Below are 18,746 nucleotides of genomic sequence, written 5' to 3' on the forward strand. Positions count from 1 at the left end.
GTCTCCTCTTTTCTGGGCTAAACATACCCAGCTCCTTCAACCATTCCTCATAAGGTTGGTTGCCCCTTGGTAGCATTATTTTTTAGTGAAGGAGTTCCAGATTCATATGTTAAAATTCAATGAGAAAAATAGTAATTGGCAAATACACAGGGTTGTATCAAATGCTAATCCAAATCAGAGTAAGTAATGGACATGATGAACTTTGGTTCTTTAATTAAGTATAATTTTGTGATATACAATATACCATTCATGTGCTGTGGCAAGGTGAGTTAATGTAGAAACCAGGTAAGCCACAATGCTTATCAGTTTAGTTTTCATAGTAGCTTAAAGCCAGGTATTGCCACTGGTTCAAGTTCAGGATCAAGCAGGTTTTAGTGTAATCCTGAAGCAGTCATTTTTAAAACAATATTTGGTCTCAAGATAATACTGAATTAAATCCTTTCCTTGTCATTTAAATTTGGGGATGCAGCTAGTACTTCCTTGCAGTCTCTTTAAGAGAAGAAAAATCTTCTACTAACTAAAAATATATATATCATTTTTTTCCCCTGGCCATAATAAAGCTTCCTATTATTTAATATCAACTGTGGGAGGAGAAAAATAAGAAGGCTGGCTTTATATCACTCAGATGGTTTCACAAATGGTTTTGTACAAATTGGGTTAGATAGTAGTGCCAATCATAGAATACATATTCCTTCATCTTATCCATTATTGTTTGTTCTGCTGGATTCATAATTCAAATACTTATTGTTTCTTCAAGGCAAGGATGATGAACTGGTTCCTTGAGTGCAATATTAGACTGTGAGTTTTTGTCGAGATTCTTCAACGGAATCAGAGTATTTGTGGGAAGCATGTAGAGTTCCAGTGTGCTTCAGTGGACGCTTTGATGAACTTGTGGATGGGATTCAGGGTTTAGATTTCTGTTCTCAATAGACTTGGTGTCGAATAAAATCTGATTAATTGATTGATAATTGTTGATGGTTATATTTAATTTAAAGAATCAGAATAAGGCAGCTTTTCAGCCCTTACATCTTTCTTTTTAAATAATAATAATAATAATAATAATAATAATAATAATAATAATAATGCTATGGAATTTTATTCTGATATAAAGTTAAAATTAAATGCTGCAGAAAGAAACAGGACACACAAAAGCACAACTGGATCACTAATTAAGAGAGAAAGGAAACATTGATTACAGTTTTTAGTATATCATGGGAAAGCTTGCTGGACAATTAGAGAAACAGCCTAAAGAAAAGCTTTCAAGAGAAAAGAAAACCCTATCGAGAGAGTCGTGATGTAAGTTATGAAACTGAATTGCCCTGGTTCCCACCCTCTGACATACTGCTCAGTCTCTTGGCTTGAGGGAACCCAAAAGCTTTATTTAAGAAATCAGTATGTGGTCCTAGCATCAGTTCAAGGATACCCAAGTCAATAAACAGTACTGTAAGTAAAGCTAACTGTAAGTAAAGCTTCTTTATGGTAAGGACCATGAAGAAGGCTGATCGCTGAAGAATTGATGCTTTTGAATTATGGTGCTGGAGGAGACTCTTGAGAGTCCCATGGACTGCAAGAAGATCAAACCTATCCATTCTGAAGGAAATCAGCCCTGAGTGCTCACTGGAAGGACAGATCGTGAAGCTGAGGCTCCAATACTTTGGCCACCTCATGAGAAGAGAAGACTCCCAGGAAAAGACCCTGATGTTGGGAAAGATGGAGGGCACAAGGAGAAGGGGACGACAGAGGACAAGATGGTTGGACAGTGTTCTCGAAGCTATGAACATGAGTTTGACCAAACTGCGGGAGGCAGTGGAAGACAGGAGTGCCTGGCGTGCTATGGTCCATGGGGTCACGAAGAGTCGGACACGACTAAATGACTAAACAACAACACAACCACAAGTAAAGCTCTAGGATACATGGCTAGGTGTAGCTAAGGTGTTGTCCCAACACTTGGCATGCCCCTTCCTCCCAACTCATTCACATTGTTCTCATCTCTGCAGGGGAGGGAAATCTACACTGGTGCAAATGGTCATTCATCCTTGGCAATGGGACCTGAGTTCAACCCTTTGAATCTCCTTTGGCCTCCAACCAGACTGGTTGCTTCCTCAGCTACCATGGGAACTTTGCTCTTAGGAGGTGGGGTAAAGACTGAGTCAAACAACTCTCCTTCCTTTCTGTGATGTCCAGCAACAAAGGGGCAGGACCCTATCCCAAGTCACTGCTTGAGTTCCTCCCCATTTCCAAATTGTGAATCATTCTTCCCTTCCTCTTCTGGCAGATCCTGTCATCTGCATTCCAACCTGAGTGGCACCAAAGATCCATGATATGAATAATAGTTCAGGGGGGATGTGCAACTGTACTTTATGTGAATTTGATCAGAAACTTGAAGGTCTTTTAAGTAAGTGATAAAGGGGAAACAGTGACACCATAAAAACATTTTAAAATTGAGATTTATTGCCTGTTCCTGTTGAGTAAGCTTGCAGATCATCATAGTCTTCCAAACGTTATTGATCCATTGTTTAGAAGGTTGCTTGGGAAGCTTCCAATGATGTGCTATGCATAGATTTGTTGCTTTATATACAATTGCTTAAGAAGGCCTTTATGCAGGAATCTAGAGTCCTTAGGTTCAAATTTATGCAAAAAGCATTACATTGTTCACCCCTTCCCACAGTAGAGTAATGTACCACCTACTGAAAACTAGATATTAATCTTCCTTTACATTTGTGTTGGTTGGTTGATAAGGTTGCGAACAAGTTAGAGACACAACACCAATATTAATTTCCCAGAGTTTCACTTCCATCGTTCTCCCATGCCCAGACACTGTCATCCAAAAATGACATTTAGAGGATATTATAAATAGATGGTATCATACTTTAACCAAAGAGAGAACATCTATGAAGGATTCAAAATGTATTTTATAAATAAAAAAGTAGGAATTAGTCTGTGTGTTCAATGAGAGTATGCGTAAGAAAGTGATATAGCTGCAAATATCAATACAAATGCAGTGATATTGGTTCAATTTTTTCAAGACATTTGCATAGTAGAGAGGCTCCCCTTTATCCATCAAGTCAACCAATGTATATACAGTTATTTTCAAACAGGAAAGCCTATGGCATTGTTGTATGCTGTAATTTCTGGAAGATGCAGTACCGAAATTAGTGGAGACGCAGGCCAGGAACCAGTTATATTTTTCATTTCACCATTATTCACATGTAAGTGTGGTGCCTTCAGTCACAGAGCACTGCAAGGATACACCTAGGTCTGTCACCATGGCTAACCCATATCAAGGTATCTGGAGGGTTGTTGTTGTATTTATATCTCAACCTTTTCCCTGACAGGGACATAAGACAGCTTACAGCCAAACTAGAAAAAGCTAAGAACATTGGGGGGGGGGGGGAAGCATAGTTATCACTGTCTGATATATGTGTGTGCATTGATAGGCTGGGAAGCAATGATCAGTTCAAGAAGAAATCTGAGTTGCTCAGCGGCATAGTACGGTACTCGAAGTGGTACTGCTGGAAGTCATTTTGACTGGAGACTGCTGCAAGTATCTCTTTTGAACTTGGGCTTCCATCTTGATCACATAAAAGCTAACAATAACTTGATTATTGGTCAAGATAGGAGTTTGTATATGAGTTGTTGTTGACATCTGTCTGTCTCAAGAGACAATGGAGCGCACCTCCAGGAGTGAAATTAAACTGCTGCATTAGCAGCATCGAAGCAACTTCATCGGTGTGCAAGCCTGGGCAGTAGGTATTGAGGTCCTGGGCTGCCCAGGAGACAAGACCCCATTCTGGGCCTCACTGCTGTGGTCCAAAGGAAAGCAGAGCAATATGTTTGGCTCCAGCTTGACTGCAGGAGTTGCCAGAAAGAGGCATACAAGGTGCCATCCAAGCGCTTTAGGAAATCCATTCCATATTTGTATAGGGTTTACTCCTTAGCTTTTTCTTCTCCCCAAAATATCCCACAAGGCAGTGGAGGATTAGGATCAGAGTTTTCCTTCTAGATGGGCTACCTTCCCTGGTTGATCCTCACATGCTTTAGCTGGCTTGTCAAAGCTGTTCATAGGATGTGGCCCCTGTGAGCTCTCACTTGTGGCTCCTAGGAGCTTGTTATATGAAGATTGCTTGGAATAAGAGGAGTCCTGGCAAGATATTAATCCGTATTTTGGCTGTCTGTGATAACCTATTCTCATAGGTGCAACTATGCCTGAAGGAGTGTCCCCCCCCCACTGTTCAGCCCGGACACTGAGGTCCAGCGCCGAGGGCCTTCTGGCGGTTCCCTCGTTGCGAGAAGCCAAGTTACAGGAAACCAGGCAGAGGGCCTTCTCGGTAGTGGCACCCACCCTGTGGAACGCCTTCCCACCAGATGTCAAAGAGATAAACAACTACCAGACTTTTAGAGGACATCTGAAGGCAGCCCTTTTTAGGAAATCTTTTAATGTTTCTGTTGGAAGCCTCCCAGAGTGGCTGGGGAAACCCAGCCAGATGGGCGGGGTATAAATAACAAATTATTATTATTTTATTATTATGTGGGCCAGCATGCTGTGGGGTATGCACACCACCAAGCCCCTGAGATGTGCATGTGTCACGTCAGCACACCGCCGGGCATGCGTACACCATGTCATCACACCCCGCAACATGCAGAAATGATGTCAGCACACCCTGGGCACCCGCTGTTGCAGGGGCAAGGTGGCACACCTGCCTATTCTAACTTCATTTATTTTAAAAAATTCCTTCAGTAGCACCTTAAAGACCAACTAAGTTTATATTTTGGTATGAGCTTTCGTGTGCATGCACACGAAAGCTCATACCAAAATATAAACTTAGTTGGTCTTTAAGGTGCTACTGAAGGAATTTTTTTATTTTGCTTCGACTCAGACCAACACGGCTACCTACCTGTAACTACTTCATTTATTTAGTTTCTGAGGACTTGGAGTTCACATTTGGAGGTACCATATTGAAGCTGGATATAGGGAAGTTGCAAGTATTACAGCTACTCAGTATTTTTTAGGTGTCCCAAGGGCAATGAATTGATCTGACTTGAAGATTTCCTGCAGCATCAGAATATCAGGATGTTACTTAGCAAGGGGGTTGCACAACCCTCTTGCATATGACAGGTTTGTGAAGCCTTTTACATTCCAGGATACCACTTATTATCTAAAAAAAGAAAGAAAGCAATTTGGAATCTTTTCATCACATGAGCATTAACATGTTCCTTTTAAGATGCAAACAATTTTCTTACCGCTTATGAATATTACAAGTTTGAGTCACCAAAATGAGTCTTCATTTTGTGATTAATTTCTAATTTTGGAAATATTTCGTATTTGATTCTGGACAAGGTGTTTAATAAAGAACTTATTTAGTTTGCTTTTTTACTTAAGGGAAGTTTTAGAGGAGCCTCTTTCTATGCTGTTTCAGAGTAAAGATGAATGAATAAACTCTAATTGAATGAATAATCTCACACTGGGTTTTGAATCTGAACACACAGCTTACTGCTTAAACTCTGAATACTTTTAAAAGTTCAAGGACATATTTACACCACAAACATATATCTGTTTTTAACTGTCATAGCATTTCCCCCAAAAATCCTTAGAATTTTAGTCTGGTATAATACCAGACCTCTTCTTAGAGATTCGTAGTCCCACTACCCCACTTCAAACTACTGGTACATGCCCAACTTTCTTAAAGAGGGAATGCCAGTTCCAACAGAATATGTCTGTGTTGTGGATACATCCGAACTTCAGTGATGTACGGTAATTTATTAACTTGTTCCAGTTAACTAGAGTAGTGGTATTCTGCATTCATCTGTGGATTGATTTTCTTCAAAATCATAAAATCTAGATCTAATTTTTTTTTAAGATGCTCTTTTGATAGAAAGGCTTTTGTGTATCATTAAAAAAGAAAGAAAACCAGATGTGCATATTGCATCTACTATATAAGCCAGGAATAAACAATACATTTATCTTCCAGATGTTGTGGTCTGCAACACCCATCGTCCCTAGTCAGTCTGACAAATGGTCAGGGATGTTGAAAGTTGTAGTCTAGTACACGTCTGCAGGACATCATGTTGTCTACTTCTGAATTAAGCAAGCTGTGACTTCCTAAACCAAGCTAGACTAGTAAGATTACATTCACTATATTGGTGTTGTGCCTTCCGCAGCACACAGTTATGGATCATAAACAAACAGTTTATTCCGTCCTCCTTAGAAGCAAGGACTATGTGGTTCTTTCATATCCTCTCAACATTTGACAAAGGTAAATAGTCAACATATGTCAGATTAAGCGTTCAAGGTATTTGAACAAACAAGCCACAACAGTATGAGCTAATGGCATATTTTCCTCAAGATTTTTTTAAAAAAGTTTCAGGATTGAATTCGGTGCAGTTTTGACAATTTTGTATGCACAGTTTTTAAAACTTTTTGTTTCTATTTAAAATATAGTTTTAAGACTATATATGTGGTGTGAGATTTCTGCTGCCCTCTTAACAGCAGTCTGGTCTGCTAAATAATATGACACTTAACAGTTAAGTTGTAGCACTGCAATTTTTCCTTTGTCCTTTCAATTTGATATATAACTTGAAATATACTGCATTTAAATGTGATGAGGAGTGATACATAGAATTTCTTCCACCCTTCTCGTATTCTGAGGGGTGCAGGGATAGACCAAAAAAAAAAAAAAGACAAGGTTAGACAAGTAATTAACCTTATCTATATTGCCTGATGCATACCCCCAAGCTTGGAACATACCCCCATTACAGAGGACAGCTTTGCATACTGCATCCAATATATAAGTCAACCATGTATGCCTTGACTAAGTTGTGCTGGTATGGTTGTGCTGGTACTGTATATTGGAAACTGCTGTAATACTGTGAATGCTTTGGGAAGAATGCAAGCTGAACTTTTGATGCAAGAAGAGCTTTTCCTATTACTGCTATTGGCATTCACCGCCTTGTAATGAACTTAGCAGGCCTGTATACAGCTGTGTGAAACTTGGATTGTGCGTGTGTTTTGCTACTCTTCTTGTTTTGACTCTGTGTGTCGCTGTGTGTTTCTTTGTTTTGCCTGACTCAGAGCTGAAATAATGCAGAAACATAGAGTATCTCCTACCCACCCCGACTCTTCTGTAGCTTCCACCTGAAAGCACAAATCCCTGTCTGGCAACCATGGGGAAGAAAAGATTAATCCTGGAGGCTGAGCTTGATTTCACCCAAAGAAAGCTGGGCTAAAGTCAAAGCCGAGCTAAATTCAAACTACATACCTTGTCTGATTGAAGGTTCATCTTGAAAGCACCACTGAGTTCAGCATGCAAGGGAGCCAATCTCTTACAGCTATGATCCAGAAATGGTTTTAAAGACCATATGACAGACAATCCAATAGAAAATGCATAGATAAAGAAAAGCTTACAAAAGGTAAATTGAGTTGATCAATACTTGTTAGTGGTGCATATCACACTTTTGGAAGGGTATCTGTCTTGTGGAAAGACTGTTGAAAGGAACATAGAAATAATAGCAAAGCTAAGGTATTTTTAATGTAGCTAGTGCATTAGATGTACACCTGCAAAAAGGACAGAGTGTTTCTATGTTTAAAAAAAATGGCATGAAATAAAATGACATTTCAAGTTTTTGTGAGGGCTGCTTGACCTGTTGCTGTGAAAACTGGATACCCAGAGTACAGTCTTGCCTGCTTGCAAATACCTATGCCACATTCAAGAGTTCTTTTTGTAACAAATGAAATACAGAAAACATTTTTACAAAACAGAGTTACTTACTTTTTAAATAAATTGACTCTCAAATCGCTAGGAACCTCCAAGACTGTTGTTATTCTTTTAAATAACATCGGTAAATATACAAAGAGTGAAATGTAATCATTCACCACTCTAGCCAGTGAAATCATGGGAAAATTGGTAGGCTTTAAAGCATACTTGAAAGGTATATCAGTTAAGAAGTTAAGTAAATAACGGGGTTTTAATACAAAGTGGATGAATGTATAACAAATTTGACTCAATACAGTGTGTCACACGTGATTGAAATTCCTGCTTCTATTTTAGAAAACAATACAATGCTTTCTGTAGCACTTGAATGTACAAATTAATGTGCAGGTGCACCTCGGTTTAAGAACAGGCCTGTTTACGAACTGTTATGTTTAAGAACTCCGCAAAACCGGAAGTAGTGTCCCGGTTTGAGAACTTTACCTTGCTCTAAGAACGGAATCTGATCGGTGGAGGGGCACCGGCGGCAGGAGGCCTCATTAGGGAAAGCACGCCTCGGTTTAAGAACAGTTTCGGTTTAAGAACAGTCTTCCGGAACGGATTAAGTTCATAAACCGAAGTACTACTGTATTACATTAACAGCTATTGCAGAATGTGTTGCAATAGCTTTCATCAACGATGGTATCCTCCTGGACTATCTGCTGGAGATGGGTATTGGGTGTGTGTGTGAACTGTTCTTTGGTGGTTCCAGGCTTATCTCCAGGGGTGGTAGAATTGGATGGGTGCTTCTTAGTTCCTGGCTTTTTAGCTATAGGGTATCACAAGGCATTGTATTGTCTCTGATGCTATTTAACATCTACATGGAGCAGTCTTTAGGCGTTTGGGAGGAATACCGGTATGCTGATGATACCCAACTCTATTTCTCTTTCATGTGTGAATTGGGAATGACTGAGAAGGCCCTGGATAAGGCCAAAGAAACTGAGTCTAAATACTGGTAAGATGGAGGCACTGTGGAGGAATAGTTCCCAGCTCCAGGAAGTTGGTATGTTACCTCCCCTGGAATGAGGTTGCACTCTCCCTGAAGGAGGAAGTAGGTAGTTTGGGGGTGCTCCTGAATCCAGCTCTGTTACTGGAGATGCTGGTATCCTCAGTGTCTAGGGCTGCCTTTTACCAACTTGGGTTGGTAAGACAACTACAACTCTTCCTAGATCAGGATAGCGTGACCACAGTTGTCCATTTACTGATAACCTCATGGTTCAATTAGTCCAATTGAACCCTATGATTTGGACGCTGAAGCTGGTGCAGAACAGGGCAGCTAGGTTGCTTGTGGGGGCAAGCTGCCACCAGCATATAACACCCTGCTTGCAGGATTTGCAATAGGTGCCATTCTGCTGCTGGGCTGAGTTCAACGTGCTGGTACTAGCAGAGAAGTCTGAAGACCAAGTTCCTTGAGAGAGCACCTTATGCCTTATACAGCCAGTAGATCATCGCCGTCTGTGGGAGAGTCTCTTCTGCAAGTTCCAAAGATCTCAGAAACCTGTTTCACAATAACTCAGGGCAGGGCTTGTAATATAGTTGCCCCTGCTCTGTGGAATGGCAGTCCTGTTAAGGTACAACAGGTGCCCTTTCCTGAAGACAGGCTTTCCTAGCTGGATAAATGGGTCTTTACCCTGAGTGTCTATTTTGTATGGTTTTAGTCTTGATTTAAATATATTTGTTGTGGTTTTCATTTTTCATTATCTTTAGTGTAAATAGCCTTGAGACTTTTTTTAGAAGGCAGTTAATAAATAATTGATAATAATGATGATGATGATAAGAGTAGTGGTACTCACTATATATTTTTATAGCAGCCACAGCCCACAAGGTGGGTTTAAATGTTTTAAATAAATCGACTGCATCTGTGAAAATAATTTTGTGGTGGGATTACTTGCATTCATACAAGAGCTATGCCCAAGCCATGCTGAAACTGTGCTATTAATATTTGTGATTGTCTCTTTCATATTTTTTAAATAAATAATCTGAATGTAAGGTTTTGAGTGTGTTCACTGTTGTCTTCACCTGCCTTTCAGAGTGGCTGCCACTTCTTTTGTTTTTCACATGCCAGCAAGCTAGAGAGGACCATGAAGCAAACAGGGTAGCTGGAAGTTCTTTAAAATTATTGATGACAAAGAATTAAAAGCAGAGTCCGATTCTGGAATGTGTGGCATAACAGATAACTCTGGTGCTTACACTAGTAAATGCCTGAATTGCCAACTGGAAGAGCTATGAGAATTAACCATTGTGTCCTTTAGTATTGTGTACTTTAGTATTTAGTATTTAATAACCTCTTCTATAACTTCACTATTCTGTTTGCCACTATTTTGATAGAGGTGGGGGAAAAGGTTAAGAGAAAGTGATTTTGCCAAGGCTGCTCAGTGTTGGAGATTCATTCCCAGGGTCTGCAGTCATGGGATTGTTGTCTATAACATGATGGTGGATGTTTTTCATTCCACAGAGTGGGAAGTGACGAAGACATGATGTTTGTGTTACTGTGTTCCGTGAAGTGGGACTATTGTCCTTTGTTCTTTCTCTTTGCTGTCTGATGCTAGAGAGAGAGGGAGCCATGTTGCAGTGCTCTGTGTGTGTTTATATGTAAATAAAAGTAGACTAGCCAAAATGCTGAGTTGCTGAGGTCTGTTACGCAATTGCGAAGACTCTGTGGATCCCTGAGTGGGCTGATGTTTCTTGGCATCAGTCGCTGTGATGTTCGGGCTGAAGAAAGCTTTTGAAGCTCCTGAACAATCGACCAGGAGGGAGGGAACATGCCAGTCGGGCATGTGCCTCTTCCAGGGTCCTACTCATGTGTAGAAGATCCTAACACCCAGTGTATTTTCTTGGGTGAGCCAGGATTTGCACCTGGATCTTCCATATTCAAATAAAATACTTTTCAGTGGAGTGCAGTGATGTTTTACCCTTGCATGTCGTGCTATTTGTAAGTTTTGGCTGATGAATTGCCATTAGAATTTCAAGATCCTGGTGCCAGTTTCTTTTCCCTTTGATATATTAACTACACTAGATCAGTTTCAACAAGAACAGCTAGTTCTTTTCAAATGATTTGCTTCTATGTTTTGTTTTCCTCTAAATTGTAAGTAAGATATTTGCATTCACAGAATGATCACAATAAGAAATACTTGCATTTGCTTATCTTTTAAGTGAGATGGATTGATGCACAGTGCTAGTGAGTAACATACCTAAGAACAGGCAACCTATTTGTGGGGTCGTCCCCCATATAAGCAAATGGGTGCTTCCTGCCCCCTATATTTTTGGAAGACTGCAAACAAAACATAAACACTATTCAAATGCAAAATGAGAGAAGGTTAATGGTTCTACTGAAAATGTCATACCTGACTAGTCACACTTGACAAAGACTCTGTAAATAGGGTTAGTCTGAAAAGCACAAATTTCCTGTTAAAAAACCCCACAATGCAAAGTTGTATTGAGTGAGTTCTATCAGAACGGCTGAGACAAGATTCTATATTGTACAGGCACATTCTGAGTAAAGGAGGGTGGTGGGGAAGGGAAACAGAGTGCCCGTGCCCACTCTCCCCTCCTCCCATGTTCGTTTTAACTCACAGTTATGAATGCCTGAAAAACACATACATAGCACAAAATGAATAACGAATGTATTTCCCGGAGAGGAGTCTGAGCCATCATATAGGTACAGTTTCCCCTCTACCATATTGGTGGTGTTCATGTGCATACTGCCTCTGACAGTGGATGGGGTTATCAAGCTGTTGATTCTGGATGAGTGCAAGTGCCACAGCAGTGCCAAGGAGCAAACTGAAAGGCCACCTTACACTTCAGTTTTACATTTCACAGTAAGTGATCTGAAATCAGAACGGAACACAAGACTTGACAAGAAATTGCTGTCTGTTGTGGATTCCTGACACGTGAACCTGAATGGCTTACTTGTTTGTAAATTATTGCCACATTCACATGTTTTCAGGGAATACCCGAAGCATGTTAAGTGTGCACCTAGAAAGTATTGTGTATGAAGCAACTCTTAGAGAACATTGTTGCTTACTACCACTGATTGCTACTGCTTCTGACTCTTCTGTTTTCAGGCTGCTGCTGCTGCTGCTGCTGTACCTGCTGCTCTTTGGAAGCAGAGGCGGCAGAACAGGTGGCCCTGTTTTATCTACCCAGGAATACCACCTGTGCAGAGACATCAAGGAGAATGGAGGTTTCTTTATTTTCAAAGGGCAGCGTAAAATGGTTGCTTTTTTATAAAATGTATGTCGCGTGTAGCTGATATGATAAGATACGCTATTGATTTATGCTCTTTCAGGATGCTTCTAAGGCACGCATTTATTGTTTTTGACATTTTACAGAATACTGAAATTGGGACTGCGTTTTTGCAGTGTGCTTGGCCTATTTCTCCCCGTGTTTTTGCAGGGACTGTTGGAGGAGTCTAACTTTGCTCATGAGCCTGGCAGGGTGCTAACGTGCACTGATAATGTATTGCTTCCTTCTCTTTCTTTCAGGGAATATGTGGGAGACAGTGGACTTCATGCTTCCGACATAGGAACAGAACCAGATTAGGAATCTCCACTTCTGAGAGAATGCTGGGAATCTGCAGAGGGCGACGGAAATTCCTGGCTGCCTCTCTGACTCTCCTTTTTGTTCCTGCTGTAACCTGGATTTACCTGTTTGCTGGGAGCTTTGAAGGTAAGAGGGAAAAGCCTGTCTAAAATTGATGGGTTTTGGGAGCTGATGAGTTTGGGGACTTTTGTTGCAGTCACTTTAGATCTAGCAGCATTTGGAAAGATGGGATGAAGTTGTCATCTGTTGCCTCCCCCATTTCTCCACCCACTATAAAAAGGGGGGGGAGGCGATGCTGTCTGCACCCTGACATTTTCAGTATCTATTTTCCAGACCTCTTACTTAGCTAACTTCTGTGGTTGTGCCTATTTTGAGGGTTGTAGCACAAACTGATTTATTAGCATCATAGACTGATTTTATATATACAGTATCACCTTCCTTCAGCAACAGTATTTGTTTAACTGTCTTGTGCAGACTGCCAGTTGAACCCCAGTACAATACAAGCTGTTTGCCTTCAACTAGGAGTAAAATACCAGTTTTTGCTTCCCATATTCACACAGTAAACTATTTATGATCTGAACAGTGTTTAAAACAGAGCAACATTTTTAAAGTGAAATTTCTCCTCTTCATAAATGCATGTCCCCTGCAACTGGCAGTTCTGAGCTGGTGACAGCATTGCTGGAAGCAATCTGAGTATATTTCATGATTCAAACTCTGTGCTTGGAAAAATGAAGAAAAATAAATCTACATTTTAGTGGAGGTCTGATAATGCAATCTATTGACAACAACAACAACTTTTTTTTTACACCACCCATCTGATTGGGTTGCCACAGATATTCTGGTTAGCTTCCTACATAATATACAGGTAAAAAGGTAAATGACCCCTGGACAGTTAAGTCCAGTCAAAGGCAACTATGGGGTGCGGCGCTCATCTCACTCCAGGTCAAGGGAGCCAGCGTTTGTCCATAGACAGCTTTCCGGGTCATGTGGCCAGCATGATTAAACCGCTCCTGGTGCAACGGAACACTGTGATAGAAGCCAGAGCACACGGAAACCCCGTCTACCTTCCCGCCACAGTGGTATATATTTATCTACGTGCACTGATGTGCTTTTGAACTGCTAGGTTGGCAGAAGCTGGGACAGAGCAACAGGAGCTCACCCCATCATGCAGATTCGAGCTGCTGACCTTCCAAACGGCAAACTCAAGAGGCTCAGTGGTTTAGTCCACAGCACCACCCGTGTCCCCTACATAATATACAAATATACAAAATAATATACAAAAACACAGCAGCAACACAACAGAACATCACACATTAAAAGTGTTCCAATACAGGGCTGTCTTCAGATGTCTATGGAAGGTGTTTCACAGGGTGGGTGCCACAATCGAGAAGGCCCTCTACCTGATTCCCTGTAACTTCACTTCTCATAATGAGGGAACCACTGGAAGGCTCTTGGAGCTAGACCTCAGTGCCTGGGCTGAATCATGGGTGCGGAGACCTCCTTCAGGTACACAGCACTGAAGCCATTAAGGGCTTTAAATGTCTACATGTACAGAAACACTTAAAACACACACAGCAACAAATTACTGAATGTCGTTGCTATTAGTAGTTGTCAGTCAAGTCCTTTCCTCCTCCATATACCCTCTGAAAAAGATGTGACCAACTACCCGAAGTTATAAAGAACTTGTAGGCTCACAGGATGAAACAACCCTGGTTAATACTTCTCTTACTGAGGTTAACACTGTATCAGCAATGATGGGAGATGTAGGTAAGCAACTTCTGGAGTGCCATAGATTCCAGCCAATGGAATGTCACACTCTCTGCTGATGTTGTCATTGCGGGTGTCAACATATGCTTACATAGGCAAGTATTTAGTTAATTACAACTTGGCTGTCCCATAGTCATTGCATAAGTGCTTTCTAGAATAAAACATTAATGGAAGAGTGAGAAATTGGCTACTTGAAATCAGAATGGCTTTTGCATGCTGAAGAGGTTTGATTTCTCCCCTGCCCCTCCTTGCTCTATAATTCAAAGCTCTCCGTTTTTAAAAGAAAAGAAAAGAAAAAGAAAAGGTGGCTTCCTTTCCAAATTATTATTTCCTATCTTCTGTTTTACAGTTCAGCTGTAGATAATCCCATCTCCCAGTTGCTTAGAGGCATTTACGAATCTGGAGTGTAAGTGTCATGCAACAGGTGTCTGACACTCTCCTCCCACCCCCCAAAGTAAATGCAAGAGCAGCAGGCATTCAAACAGCTTGAGGACAGCAGCATAGATAGGAAGATAGTTTGTCCAGGTTTGTGTCAAAAGATGAACATGGTGTGCTGTTTGAAAGACCCAGCTCAGTAGTAAAAGTAAGTTTTGAATTCCAGAGGTCCTATGCTCAGTCTCTCACATCTTCAGGAAGGATTGGAAAAGGCTTTTGTTTGAAACCCTGGAGAGCTGATGCCATTTTGTAGACCAGGCATCCCCAAACTGCGGCCCTCTAGATGTTTTGGCCTACAACTCCCATGATCCCTAGCTAACAGGATCAGTGGTTGTGGAAGATGGGAATTGTAGTCCAAAACATCTGGAGGGCTGAAGGTTGGGGATACCTGGTGTAGACTATGCAGAGGTAGATGGGCCAGTGGTTGGAATCTGTAAAGAAGCTTCTTGTCTTTCTCTCCCTTCCCCATACATTGTGCTATCTTACTTGGTATAAGGAAGCTTCTCCCCCGCACCCACACCATAGAATCTTAGAATCATAGTTGGAAGGGACCCTGAGGGTCATCTATTCCAACCCCCTGCATGAATATGCAGCTGTTCCTTACAGGGATCAAACTTGCAATCTCAGTATTATCAGCACCACATGTGTGTTGTTGCATTTGTGGTGTCTAAGAAGATAGCAATATTGAATGTTACAACAATACAGAATTGTTCTAATTATGTACAAAGAAAGGGGGAGGCATTCACCAATAAATTGCACTGCTTACAAAATAAACAAAAAATAGCTCTTTTGGTTTAACATTGTACTCCAGGCTTCATTGTCATTTCAGCAAGCAACGTAAACAACAACATAGCAAATACAAAATACAAGTAAAGAGTTACTCAACAAAATAGAAAAATAATAACAGATAATTTTTAAAAAGAAAGGAAAAAGAGAACTAATTAGCTCTTGAGCCATTATTTGCCAAACAAATGAATCCAATAACTATCTTAATATATATATATATATATCTGGATATATAGACAGTGAAATTGAAAGAGCTCTAATTAGCCTAATAAAAACAACCAGTGATTAAGAAACACAAATAATACCTGGATGGCATTTTAACAGTTTTTTCAACACTGAGATAGTGTTCTTATTTTAAACCTTTTCCATGCATTGTTCAGCTTTCCTTTGGACCACATCAGTGAGGCTGAGTAGGGGGTCTTGTCTTTTGGGCAGCCCAGGACTTCCATATACACTGCCCAGGCTTGTACTCCAGAAATGTCACTTCAGTGCTCCTAACGCAGCAAAAACATTGTGGGAGGCAGCAGTTACAAGTTAACAGTCTCTGCAGCCACAGCAGGCGCTGTGATTCTCCAGCAGTTTGATTTCACCCTCAGGGGCACACTAATGGTCTGTCGAGACAGATTGATGCCTACAACAAACAACTCCATCAGCCACATCCAGCATGGCTAATGATCTGGTGTGTTGGGAGTTAAAATCAAACAACATCTGGAGGGCCACAAGCTGCCCAGCCTTGCAGTAATCACTGCCTCTGATGCTGCCTCTTCCAGTGCATACCAGTAACATAAGTTTTGTGGCCATAGTCAGTAACTAGCTTTTTTTCTGGACTGACACTTCAAATGCAGAGTGAGAGTACATGGGTCAGCAAAGTGATCTTCCACCATGTTCTGTTACGGCAATTATATTTCCCCCTATCTCCTGCCTTTAGTTAGGCAACTAGGAAACTTACTTTGGCTTTGACGGGGGACACCAGGTTCTGAACAGTAGTTTTAGGAATTAATTGTCCATTTGCTTTAGTTCAGCTTACCCCAGCTTTCAAGCCTTACTTACATTAGCAGGCTCCGAATAGACAATCTCAGCTTCCCTACCCCCCTTCCTTTCTTTTCCTTTTTTTCTTGCAGCAGTGGCTGTTTCCTTTATGGGCTGGGGGATTTAAATTTTCCGATCTTACAATTCAGCACCTCAAAACCCAAAGGAGATGAAGGACTCTCATCTGTTTAGCTAACATCTTGAAAGACAAAGCTAATACTGAAGCATGAAAAAGAGAATGAGGTTTATTCCCCGGTGCATACATAAGCAATATTTGAATGAGCAGTGATTCAAAAGTAACTTTAGTTTCTGTCAGATTGAGAGAGGAACTGAGATGTCTTGCCAAGACTAAAACACTGATCTCATATAACCTGATTCCCCCTCCACCTGAGAATTTCTTGTGGTCACTGTTCTTGCAACAGAACAGGCTTGCACAGCTTCTGTGACTCCCCTGGATGAATGCAACCCAACAGCCATGTGAGCTGCAAGGAACTAGATATCCCAACCCCAATTTTGTAATTCTAGGCAGGTAGCAAAACCAGAAATTTTACTGCCACTAATTCCCAACTTGACAGGTGACATTATTTTAACTGATGGGCTGCATTTGACTTGGTAAGTCACATATTGTGCTGGTCTGCTTTAGAAGAGGGAAAATTGCATGATCCTTAGTTTGAAGTAATGAATACATGAGGCTGCTTCATATTGAATGGGACCTTTGGCCCATTCAGTATCATCTACTATGCCTTGCCTTGCAGTGGCTGTCCAAGGTCCTGGAAACTCTCAACACCTGCCCTCATCCTTTGTAACTGGAGGTACTAGGGACTCAACCTAGCACCTTCTCTATGCAGAGCATGTGCTCTGTCACTGAGCCAAGGTCTCTTACCATAACCTGAGTGTTAAGCAAAGGCAGTTTTAGGGCAGTGTGACCATTTCCCCCTCACTGAGCTCTGAGCAGAGAAGGTGCCCAGTAAGCACTTTCCCGGCAATGGGAAGGAGTTATGTAAGCTCCAGCAGGGTCCTAGAGCCCTCTCCTTTCCAAAGCCTAGTTAGTACTTGCCAAGATTTGGGGAGAAGGTGAAAAGATCTAGGACCCTCCTGGAATCCTCAAACCTCCTTCCCAAAGCCCAGCACTGTGTGGGTGCTGGGGGGGGGGGGACTTTAGCCTAGCTTAGGGCACCATAGTACCAAAGTCTGTCCATTTATTCAGAGTTTTAAAAAGAAAATAAATGCAGGGCTGTTAAAATGTTCATGTTTTCCAGTTAATTCTTACCCAAAGCAGAATCAAGTTATTCTAACCTGCAGTTTTTACCATTGAAGACTTTGAAAGGGGGAAAGTGGATTTCTAATTGATGTTTCCCACCACTCCTTAGATCATTATCTCACTCATTTCAACTATTCTACAAACCTTTGGATTGTGGTATTTGGGTTTAGAGAACCTGGGAATGGATTGCCAGCGTTGGAGAGGTTGGGTCCAATTTATTTGTTTAGTTGTTGGTTTTTGGGATTAATCAACTTCCACTCCAAATTAAATCAACTTGTGGTGCTTACAACATTTAAAATACAATCCTACGAGATGATAATAGGAATGGTAAAAGTATTATGAATACTTCTGTATAATCACATCCACATTCAGTGGAAGCCCTTTTCATCTGCCCATTGAAAGCAGCATTCAAACATATTTTTCGCTCCATAAGATGCCCCTGACCATAAGACACACTTAGTTTTCAGAGGAGGAAATGGGGAAAGCCCTGTTTTGGGGGGGATCAGCTCACAGTTGTGCAGCTTCTTTTGCAAAGAGGAAAAGCCCCATTTTTAAAGGATCAGCTCAAAGTTGTTGAGTTTACTTTGCAAAGGGAAAAAATCCTGTTCAAGTCACAGTTCTGCAGCTTCTGATAATCTAATCAGCCAGTCACATGTTGCTGGGGAAACAAACAGCCTCCCTCTGCAGAACATTCAACAATGGAGGCCTGGGCAAGTGGCCGGGGCGAGAGCCCCTTATATCCCTCCCCGATCTCTTGCAATCAGTTGCTGAGCGGCTTCTTTTCAACACCCGTCTTTCTCTCTTGTTAGCCTTTAGCTCTTTCCAAAAAACACACACGCACAATCTGCTTTTTGCCCCTGAGCAATTTGGCTCCAGGGACCACACATTCACTCCATAAGATGCACAGACATTTCCCCTTACTTTTTAGGAGGAAAAAAGTGCATCTTATGGAGCAAAAAATATGGTACTAAGTGGGCATTGCGTAGTAAGTTCCTGATCCCATTCACACACCCCGCCAACCCAGCACATTTCATGTTGTGGTTTGATCAGTTTGACTACAGTAGTTTATTTTTATTTGGTGCTCTGAGTTGTACAGCTTCCATGAGTAGAAGTGATTTGGAAAAATCACAGCCAACGACTGATTAATGCATGTCCGAAAGGTGTCACTAAAAGGGTGGGAT

At 41.2% G+C, this 18,746-nt stretch overlaps 1 protein-coding gene across 2 annotated transcripts in view; it reads left to right on the top strand.

Annotated features, from left to right (window-relative positions):
* Positions 1-18,746, top strand: part of LARGE1 (LARGE xylosyl- and glucuronyltransferase 1) — a 315,504-nt gene that overhangs the window by 71,520 nt on the left and 225,238 nt on the right. Inside the window, exons 1-2 of one of the 2 annotated variants that reach the window (XM_035126643.3) lie at positions 5,098-5,116; positions 12,230-12,413. In XM_035126643.3, coding sequence (XP_034982534.1) covers positions 12,308-12,413 — 106 coding nt within the window. In that variant the 5' untranslated portion in view covers positions 5,098-5,116; positions 12,230-12,307. Of the gene's footprint in view, positions 1-5,097; positions 5,117-12,229; positions 12,414-18,746 lie in introns of those variants that run through there. The other variant, XM_035126642.3, reaches the window with a different exon arrangement.

Source organism: Zootoca vivipara, chromosome 9, assembly GCF_965207765.1.
Source record: "Zootoca vivipara chromosome 9, rZooViv2.hap1.1, whole genome shotgun sequence".
Taxonomy (NCBI): domain Eukaryota; kingdom Metazoa; phylum Chordata; class Lepidosauria; order Squamata; family Lacertidae; genus Zootoca; species Zootoca vivipara.